Here is an 11,210-nt window from a genome sequence, read left to right on the forward strand (position 1 = left end):
TTCCGTGGTTGAAAAACACTAATTGGTCGATATTATGTATACTTTCGGTAAGTTGTACTGCATCTTTAAATAAAGTAACAGATGATCGGTTCACGTGCACTTGAACTGAGGCGCTCAGCGATCTGTCACGTCACATTTACAAGCGGCAAACGTATTTTTGTCTGAATTTCGTAATAAAATTGACGGAATCTAAGAGCTGAGAATTAGTTTAATATTAAAAGTACCTCTTTGCTCCGCAGTTTTTCTCTGTGGGAGAAAATGGATGTGTGGCGTGACAGTGTGTGAAAAGTGTCAATTGCGTGAGTCTCACGCTCAATGCATGAGAGTTGGCAGCCCTGGGTGAGTTAAATGACCTATTAGCCTAAGCCATCTAGAGTTTCATGCCAGAACTTTGCATTTCTGTCATGGCAACCCTCAGAGTGATTGGCACAGAGGTGTAAAGTCCAGAATCAGAAAGTAAAAGTCCTCAGTATTTTGTTCCAATCACCTGGATTTGCTATTTAGCAGTTTCAGCCAGGAGATAGAACTAATTAGTGAAATCAGCAGACTGAGCTCATGGGTGGAATAAACATGGCAGGACTTTACTTTCTGACCCCTGGACTTTACACCTCTGAATTGGCATGGAAATGGGTGTGACCCATTTCTCTATAAACAATTTGTTGAATTATTTCTATTATCACTGTAATGCTGCTTCCAGACTTCCATCTTAAATTAATCCACAGAAACATGCAACTCAGATTGTATAAAAGTTTTATTTGATTCATGTTTCAGCACAATCATGGACAGGGGAACGTGTATGTGGTCTCAAACCGATCACCTGAGAAAAAAAAAAAGAAAGAAAAAAAACCTTAGCCTGAGCATACAGGAAATTCAGCCAAACATTGAAAGCCTACTTGTCTGATAGTAGTCATAAACATTGATGACTGCTGGCTTGAGATTTTCCACTGCAAGAACCCGTTTTAGCCGTAGCGTGTAAGTTACGGGGAAGCTTTTGATAACCTGCAATACAGAAGAGATTAACAGCACAGATGGACACATGAAGGTGGCAGCTAGAAGTGTACCCAGTGTAGTCTCACCTCTTTCAGATACACTAGGACATGATCATATTGAGCATCAACCCGCTCCACTAGCGGAGCAAATGATCGGGGTGGAGAACCAAGCTGAGAGGAAAAGACCATTTACAGGTAATCACATCTGAAGGAGCTTCAAGCATCTTTGGATCTGACAAGTCATCTTAAACCCATACAAACCAGTGACGTATCTGCCGTGAAGCCCGACAGCAGCTTAATGTCCACAATAACCATGTTAGTACTTTTTTGGTCACCATTGTATCTGAATGACGGGGAATAAAGTGGTTTAGACAAAGGGAACAAGCAGCTTTCAGGGCATTAAAGCTATAAATATGAGCTGCTTTTAAGTTAAAGATGTTCTTACTTCACTGTGAAGTTCAACATAAGATTAGCCAGTCTGCAGTCTCCAGTCACCTTTGCTTCAACACTCAGTGTACTGGGGACTTTAACAGGTGTCGGGATGTTGTAGAAACATGCAATCTATGAGAAGTAAAAAATAATTAGTAGGTGCAAAAAAGAAACAGAAATGGAGGGTGAAAATACAGACCTGCACAGACACACAAGCGGATCCTGACGCTTTAATACTATATTTGCCTGGAACTTTCTTCAGCGGCTCCTCCTGATACAGCAGCCTGTTGTCCCGATTCACCTTGAAGCTATAAGAGTCTCCTACTGAGGACTGTACGGTAACAGTGCTGGAGCCATCCAAACTGAACACTTGAGCAGCGTACACAGACAGGGCATGAAGAGCCGCCACAGTGTCCTAAAACAAGGGAATGATTAATAACTCCCAACTATTAGCACAATCAACCATATGAGTGGTCAGAGGCACCTGGGTGGAGGAAAAGCCTCCATAGGGATTCTGCTGGGTCACCAGCCAGTTGACAATGCGGTTAGCATAGCTCAGAGAAGCCGTTGTGAGGGGTTTGACTGTGAGAACCGCTAGCAGAACATAAGAGCTGATCTCCACCGCCACAGTATCACCAGATGTAGTCTGAGACCAATGGAGTTTAAGGCCTAAGGATGAGATGGAGGGGATAAAGTTGATGCCATAGAACCTGATAAAAATCTCAAGAGGCGGTTTAAATTTTCACCTTCAGAAATGGCACTATTATTCAAGGTGGTTAGAAGCTGTGATCGAGTGGTGGTCTCTCCAGCCAGACTGAAGGTGTAGGCCAGAAGAGCCGTGGTGTAAGTGTTTCCCAGATTCCCAACAACAGGCCTCAAGCAAGACAAAGCGTTGGTAATGACGGGATCCTGAAAATCAAAGCAAGCGTCAGACTAAAGCCAGAAAGGGAAGGTCATCTGTAATGAGCTCATACGGTTTACCGTGGAGGGGACGCCTTGCTCAAGCAGTGATGCAGTGATGTAGGCAGTCATGGTAATGTTATCATCAACTCCACCCTAAAACACCAGTAAATGGATTAAGAATGGTTTCATCCCTTGAACACATCATTATGGAGCATTTGAAGAAACATGTGACCACCTTTAGGGCGTAGTGGTACAGAGTTCCCTGTTGCATGAAACAGCCATCCGAAAACTGCTGGCGGATCAACCAATCCTTTGCACTTTGAAGGACATTCGGATCTATGAAGATGAAGTCCCTCGCTTGGCCAAAAGATCTCAGGACAAAGGCAGTCAACCTGGCCGTGGAAGTTATGACAAACTAAAAATAAAAACTGCTTCATCTTCTAGTTAAGAGACTAGAGTCTAGAACCAGCATGAAACTCACCATGTATTTGATTCATCATAACCAAATGTGCTGTATGATCCATCACTGTGCCTGTAGTTTAGTTGTCCTTGGTATCCTGTTCAGGTCAAAATCCACAAGAAATTACAGTCTGCCACAATCCCAATGAGAAAACTAAACATCTTTTGAAACTAGTCTTCCAAGTAAAAAAAAAAAAAAAAAAAAAAAAAAAAAAAAAAAAAAGTCACCCACACCTCTTTGAAGGTAGCCTGTGGCGGTCTCTCGGATGGCTGCAGTGAGTTGCTTCGTGACTTGCAGGTACTGCAGTAAGTAAATATTTGGAGCAAGAAAACCCATATTCTGTTCTCCACAACCATATGGCATCTTTAACAATCCATCTAGTGTATTCAGTGCACGACCCATTATGTCTCCTATGAGAGGAATAGAAACAAACCATATGTTATTCTGCTGAATGTCACAGTGCTGGTTTCTCCAAAAATGAAGTGCTTTACCTAGGACTGAAACGGAGCATCTGGCTGATCCCTGGATCACGTTTGTAGGAAACGTCAGAGTCACATCTTCAGAAAGGACATTTCCTGCGGTCCAAACAGAAAAAATCAGCACAGAGCGCTAGGCTAATGTTTGTCTACAGCTTCCAGGGGGATATTTGAGAATCATTGAGTGCAAACAAACCCTTTGGACACAGTAACCAACTCTGGGTGTTTGTCCTTTCAACTCCTTCAGGCTATAAAAGCAATAAAAATACAACATCAGTAAAGCAGCATGAGCTCCATGATCAAACTCCAGAAGGCTGGTTGACTCACCAGGACATGTAGACTTTGAGTGACTACATCAATGCGTCCTCTCTTTGGCACAGTCACAACTTCAGTGCCACATCGAGTCTGGGACGGTTCAGCTGAAGCATTGACAGTCACATTAACAGCTCCTGCAGTGAGAGACAAGTGGTGATGAATATTTTAGTTGTCATCATGACTGTCACTTCTCCATTACACATAAACCCACTAGCTATTCGTCCAAATAGCAGTTCTTTATTTGACATTTGCAGTTTCTTGAATTGCAGTTTCTTGAATTGGAATTGCTGTGCACTGCTTCCTCTGACTAAATCTGTGATCAAACCTTAGTGATAAACTTGACTATTGTCTGCAATCGTTGAATAGATGCAACCTCGGTCAGTCTTTTAATAGAAAAACCATTTAAGAGTTCCAGATTGTTAGTTTATATTAGGAAGTCCATCATTTTAGCTTTTGAGAGTGGATGCTTGTTTGATTAGTTAATGTGGAGTTAATTTATATGACTCAATTTAATAAATATAATATAAACTAGATTAAATAAGCCATGTTTATGAATTGTCCTCATTTGTGCTTAAAGTGGCTATGATTCAGAATTTATACTATTGTGCATCCCTATGGTGAGTAACACCTTAAACGCTTCAATTGAGAGAGACTGTCCAATACTGACCAAGGAGAGAAGCTGTGAAACCCCATTTAAAGGTTATTCTCCCACTGGCACAGAGACAGGATGAATACGGATCATTCAATGGTTTCAGAGTGAAGGCTGAGGATTGAGCTGGAGTTACTCGAACCTGCCAATGAAGCAGAGCACATGGAGCAAAGACAGCACTTACTCTATACAGATCCATTATATAAAAGAAACCATGACAGACCATGATGCACTCGGACAGATAGCTGACGACAGTGGCCTTCAGCTCAAAAGACTCCCCCCGGACGATGGAGTACGGCAGCGTGAGCTCCAGGAAGAAGGGCTGGAATACCGTCAGCAGAGCAGGAGAAGCAAGACCGAAACCTTTGGAAGACAGGCAGAACGCCTCAGTCTCCCATGTGGTGATTGTGTCAGGAACCTTGAGGGGAACTTGTGTGGATCCAGTGTCTCTGAAAAAAGGACAGCAGAAAATAGAAGCGAGGGGGACAGCAGTAAAAATCATGGGCAAGTAGTTTTAGCAGCAAAGAGGTTTTACTAACCCCACTTGAGCAAGCTGCCAGATCCAGGTTTCTGGAAAGTAAACCCTGATGGTCACATTTTTGCTGGAGCTGCTCTCACTTCTTGATGCTGATACATGAAAGGAATGTATTGCAGAGGATTCCAATGGTGCAAAGGCCCGCACTTCAAATGCTGAAATAAGACAATAAGACGAAGTGCCTGTATTTTGAATGCATTCAAGTTCTGAAGTTACAAAATCTCTTAACAGCCCCTCATTGCATTTAAGGGCACCTATTATGACTTATCACAAGATGTAAAATCATCTCTGATGTCCCCAGAGTATGTATGAAGTTTTAGCTCAAAATACCCAACAGATCATTTACAGCATGTTTAAATTTGCATTTAAAGGGATACAAACTAAAACAGCATGTTTTTCTGAGCTCCAAAAAATGACAATGAACTGCTGCTGCCGGCCCAGGGGGCGGAGCATCACGAGCTCGTGCTCAGAGCCAGGAAAATCTCATCTGATAATATCAGAACAGAAACTGTTGCGGTGTTCATTTCGACTGGAGTCGGACAATAATGCCCAGAGCCAGAGAATATATGCTGTATGGAGATAGAACAGGTATAGTTTAATTATGGTTATAACATGTGGTAACACTTTACTTGAAGGGGTGTGCATAAGACTGACATGACACCATCATAATCATGACATGACACATGTCATGAATATGAAGGAGGTTTTATGCATGTTTATGACAAATGTCATTCGCTCAATTATGAAATTTTTAATGCAAATATGACATTGTGTGAGATGTCATTCATGTCATGATTATGAAGGTGTCATGTCAGTCTTATGCACACCCCTTCAAGTAAAGTGTTACCGCCTTATCCATAAACTCTCCCTTTCATTATCAACATACACAGCGAAATACACAAAACTTGTTACAACTAACAGTAAACCCACACCTTTTCAGTGGGTGCTTAATAAACTGGTAAACCATACATCCGTAAAATGACTCGATGAGCTGTGATAAGTTCGCGCTCACTTTCATTTCTGCCGTGGTCAGTAACATTAGGCCTGTCGCTCCAGAGACCGTGAGCTGGATCACAAACAGAACTGATCAATCCTCGAGTAACAACGAGAGTAAATGAAGACTGCTATGTTCATTCTTACACCCAACAACAAAACACCTCAATCGCTTAGGAGACATTCTTGTCTACAGCTGCTCGAGCTTCGAAACACTGGCAGACTCTGTGTCCAGCTCACTCAGGGCGGGTCTGTGCTCAAACTGCAGTGTCAATCAACCATCATGGGCGGGGCTTGTGCAATTCTACATCACATTGCATAGAATCTGAGAACAGCTCGTTCTGAGACAGTGCCTATGATTTATGGGGATTAAAAAAATAAAATAAAATAAAAAGCACTGGTTAGATTATCATTATAGGGTGGTTGTGTACACTGCCAACACACATTTATGTTCAAACACCATGAAACCATAAAGCACTGGTTGCCCGTGCGTTAGAGTAAATTTCAAAATTATTCTTTTGGTGTTTAAATCATTAAATGGTCTGGCCCCTCCGTATCTTTCGGAATTACTTACTGAGTATCGTCCTGTTCTTTCTCTCCGGTCATCTAACCAGAAACTGCTATGTATCCCAAAGTCAAAGCTGAGGTGCAGAGGCGACCGGGCTTTTTCAGTAGCTGCCCCCAGATTATGGAATGCTTTACCTCTGTGTATTCGCTCTGTATCATCCTTATCTGTTTTTAAAACTATGCTAAAAACGCATCTTTTTGAATTAGCATATACTTAGTGAGGAAGTGGTATTGAAATGTTTGTTTTATTATGATGTTTTTATTGCTTATTTGTTTTGTGCAATTGTCTATTACAATATGTGCAGCACATTGGACAACCTTGGTTGGGATAAATGGTGCTATATAAATAAATTTGACATTTGACAAAGGTGCCCTTTAAAGCTGCAGTGTGTGATTTTTAGCAGCATCTAGTGGTGTTTGCGAAATGCAACCAACAGAAGTTACGGTGGCTGACAGATGTCATCGTCATCTGAGACAGCAGAGAGTAGCCAGATAATGAGGTTTATTTACAAAGACAAGTTAATTTGTGTTTACTTAATGTTTGTTACTTATTCATCATTGTGTTGATGACGTGTAGTTTTTTGCTTTAGCTTGCTTTACATGAAGAAAAGGGACAAAATGTGTTTGTCCATTTAGGGCCACTGTAGAAACATTTCAATGTAAGGGGACCAGCAATGTATGTAGATAGAAATGGTGCATTTAGGTAATAAAAACATGCAAGCTTAGGGTCACTGAAAACAGTTATGCATGATATTGCATTTGTCAAGAGATTCTCCTAAATTACACAATTTACCAATGCACCTTTAAAAAAACAAGTTGAGATCAAATTGAATAACCTTAGGTTATTCATGCAGAAATGGTTTTCATGGAAAGAACTGTATAACTGCATAGACTTACGTATGGGGTCATTATTATAATAAACGAGATCTTTGTACTTCAGGCAATTAGGTTCTCGTACATTCAGATTTGTTGCGAGCTTCAACCCCACACTCTGCCAGAGAAACAAGAGAACAATGATGAAACTGAAATCAAGGACCCTGCAGTATTCGGTGACTACATGGAAGGATTTTACCTTGAAACTTGTGTAGGCATGATCTGTACGAACAGCTCGACGGGTTCGAATTGTAAGACACTCCTGTTCATCCTCAACATTGTATGGATAATCTGATTGCAACTGCACCGGGAGCAAGTCAAACACCTGGGTCAACGAAACAAGTCAACTTTATATAGCACTTTACAATTAAGATGGTTTCTAAAGCAGCTTTACAGTGATGACAAAAAAGAAAGTTTGTTTCTAAAAGAGAAGTCAGTGTCGGCTCATTTCTTGTAAAAGAATTAAGTTCAATTATATATAGCTGCTCTAGAGAAAACAGTTCTCATAATGTGCCAATGCAAGCAGATAGTTGAATATTAATTGATACAATACATGTGTTGGCATATCATCCACTTCTAGAAAATTGAACTAAATGCACTACCATTTGGTCTGTTGGTCACAAGTAAAAAAAAATTAAAGGTGGGGTATGTGATTTGCAAAACGACCGGCAGATTTTGAAAATGCACAACTCAAATGGTCCTACCTTCTTTCTTTTGACTCCACCCATTCAAAGAACATGGACATGGATAGGGGGAGGGAGGATGGTAGGACCGTTTGATTGACGCACTTACTGTCCAATGATTCTAGGTGGTCTTGGAAATGATTAGCTGCAGTTTTGAGTCCTGCCCATTCCACAGATGATTAAGTTGCTTAATTTTTATTTCAGTGCTTCTAACTCAGTGGCTGTAAGTGGGTTAGGAATAGGATTTTAAGTGATTTAGAAAAAAAATGGCCAAAAAAGAGAAATACTGTACATACCCCACCTTTAAATATAACAGCCATGTCATAATAGTATGGATTTGTCCAATTGATCCATAAGGACACTGAAATCCTATAGTTGAGCCTGGATATCAAATCAAGTCCAACAGGAAACCTGAACTGCACATGGATACCATTTCAGGATTCAGGCGTTGTGTCCCTGGCTTCAAGATCTGGACACTCTGATCTACGGCACTGAGGCCACACAGGGATCCCGCCTGAGCAGAGACGGTCAGAACGCTTTCCTCACCAGGAACCGCCGTGTCAGGAGAGAACTTTAGAGACACCTGGAACAAGGACCAACACACTATAAGACATCATCGATCCCCACTTAAAGCCCAAAGATGCGAGTGCACACCATACCTTGTTTTGGAAACACATTTCAGTTTTAAACAACGCTGTACCAACAACTACACTGTCACTGAGCAGAACGCAGTAGACCAGAATGTTCACTGCTGGAGCCATATCAACACTGACAGACAGCTGGAACGACACTGAGCCGCTCGTGACCGTATTAGGAGCACTCACTCTGACCGTCTGAAGCCCATGGAGGACGATCACTCCTCTGGACAAGACCTGACAAAACAGACCAGTGCATAAAATGTGCCAGACAAACAGATCAGAGAAATCAAAAACAGAACAATCACCACAAAACTAATGTTTTGTCACCATATAGATGATGTCAGTGTTGTAGTTGCCAGTTTCTCCAACAAAAGAATACTTGATGGTCACTGGAAACACCGCACCACATTTGAGCGGCTGCTCAAGGTCCACTATAGTCAGTTCACTGAACTTTTGGCTGTCAGGAGTAGAAGCTTGGAGAAACTGAACAACCCTCCTATCGGTGCTGAACCGTGGGGACTTATAATCATAGTCACTCGCTGTAGTTGCACTTGCCTAGAGAGCAACAAACACAATTGTAGTCTTGCAAGAGAAGTTGTCATTTAAAATAAGAGAAATCATACCATCAGATTTAGATCAGCCTTGGGAAGTTTAGCAGTGTTGAGGGAGAACGTGGCCAGTCCGGTCTGGTTTGTGGTTAGATTCAGCAGCAGCTCGTCAGGCCAACTGTTAACATTCAGAAGATACACTGCTTTATTCGCAATTGGAGTCCCATTGAAAGAAGACGCCAAGACCTGTTGAGAAAAAAGACAGTTAGGAAAGGGAACCAATGTGAAGGCTTCTGTAACGTCATGAACGTTTACTTGCCTTTCCAGCAATCATTGATCCAAGTCTAAAAGACTCTGGGAGCGTCACAAATTTGATATTCCCGACTTCAAATGTAATGTCCACAGTTGTGGATTTTGATACAACTACGTCTGGGAAGAAAAAGCAAACATGAAAACAGCAAATAAACATGTAGACATGAGTCACTGGTTTAAATCAGCCAATAACTCACCTGTTCCCTCCTCAGTGAAATTCAAGTTAACAAGAAATGAATCTTCCAGGTCATTCTCAAATTTGGTTTTGAAAAACACAGATGTCCTGAAGGTAAGGGAGGCACAGCCTGTGGCATTCATCTGGTTTCAGATGAAAGATAGTCAGTAAAGTCAAGCACAAGCAAAAGAAAATCCTTGCTCTATATGGCAGGAGTCACACCTTAACAGTTTTATTCAGGCACAGGCGAGTCAGGCCAGGAACCTCACGGAATGAATATGGCTCACGGCATACTTCCACCAGCGCTTGACCAGGTACAGGTTGCCCATATGTATATCTGGGGAAAATATGTTACAAGGAATTAGATCAAGACCCATCCACCCACAATACAGGAAAATAAGAGTAACTCACTTGGCACAAGCTTCAACTTTCAGTCCCACATCTCCAACGCTGTACGTCTGTGGTGTGTTTACGGTCACGTCAAACTTGGGTAAAACTAAACCAGAAACAAACTGCTTAGTGAGCACATCAGCTCTGCTGTTGTACTTTTTTCACTCATGACTTACCGTATTTTTTCACCTCAAACAACTTGGAGATAATTCTGTCACCAATAAAAGCATTTAGTGTGTACATCCCCATCTGAGCCTCTGGGTTTAACTTGTGAGAAAGCTGCAATATCCACCCAGTTGAGGAAATGTTTGTCCACTGACCAATCCGGTTATTTTGATTGTCCTATAGATAGATGTGTGATATATAGGAAAAAGAAACTGCATGTTTTCGGTGATAGTCTTTAGGTTTGAAAACCTAGAGCAAATACTCACCTCCACCACCACAAGACTGTACTGTAAGACACAAAGACACTTAGATTACATAAGTGCTGTTTTTAACAACCTGCATTTAACTTGTATACCATTAAAAATCAATGGATGTGACAGCAGATACAGACATACCATCTGATCAAGGGGCACAAATTTGGCATTCATGGTCAAAACTCTGAAATTCACTGCAAAAGGGATAACCGATAAGAACTTACATCCATGACATAATGCACTTGAACATGTAGAAAATCTATTACACTACAAGTTCTGATCACTTCTAATATTCAACCAAGGGCCATTCACAGCTCACCCGTTTGTCCTGGATTGTAGATGGGCTTGTCTGTTTGGATGAAGGTCAAAGGTAGGTAAGATCTGAACATGACTTTCCTCTCTTCTGTCATTTTGAAGACCTTCCCTTGAACTTCCACCTTAATCGTCTGCACAGATTCCTCATATACTAGTGGAGCCTGTAGAGAAATGTTATTAAAAACACCAAAATATATATATATATATATATATATCTCACGTGCTGCACAATGACAGACCTTGAAACTAAAGCAACGGTGAAACTCTGTCGGAGAGCTCTGCTGCACAAGTTGAGTCATCCTCTCTTTATCATCAAGCAGAGAAACCGTCATCTTGAGACTCTCATTGGGCCTTAAAAGACTCGCACACAATTTGGCTTCAGAACCAGACTCAATCACAGCAGGGAACGTCACCAAGAAAGCTCTGTGGAAACATCAGTCAGACGTTTAGTAGGAAATCATAAGTCAGATCAGAACAGAATCATGTTGTGTATAAATCACAGAAATAGTTGTCATAATGTCATACTAGAGATTACAAACAG

The 11,210-nt window shown here is 41.3% G+C and overlaps 1 protein-coding gene across 1 annotated transcript; it reads right to left on the reverse strand.

The window, feature by feature from the left end:
- Positions 1-690: 690 nt before the first annotated feature.
- Positions 691-11,001, reverse strand: LOC311066421 (alpha-2-macroglobulin-like; the record flags this gene model as incomplete). Its single annotated transcript, XM_084087606.1, has 33 exons — positions 691-817; positions 894-999; positions 1,077-1,160; positions 1,251-1,332; positions 1,435-1,550; positions 1,618-1,833; positions 1,903-2,087; positions 2,165-2,327; positions 2,400-2,474; positions 2,557-2,713; positions 2,803-2,878; positions 3,015-3,191; positions 3,273-3,356; positions 3,454-3,505; positions 3,585-3,706; positions 4,240-4,363; positions 4,445-4,670; positions 4,761-4,911; positions 7,214-7,307; positions 7,389-7,514; positions 8,303-8,455; positions 8,532-8,744; positions 8,838-9,065; positions 9,134-9,304; positions 9,378-9,487; positions 9,568-9,688; positions 9,768-9,882; positions 9,957-10,041; positions 10,112-10,277; positions 10,367-10,387; positions 10,496-10,548; positions 10,674-10,830; positions 10,909-11,001. 33 exons carry the CDS (start codon positions 10,999-11,001, stop codon positions 777-779), a joined length of 4,143 nt encoding a protein of 1,380 aa, XP_083943732.1. The 3' UTR covers positions 691-776.
- Positions 11,002-11,210: the final 209 nt, after the last annotated feature.

The sequence above is a fragment of the Abramis brama genome (assembly GCF_963993115.1).
Source record: "Abramis brama genome assembly, chromosome: 16".
In the NCBI taxonomy this organism is placed as follows: domain Eukaryota; kingdom Metazoa; phylum Chordata; class Actinopteri; order Cypriniformes; family Leuciscidae; genus Abramis; species Abramis brama.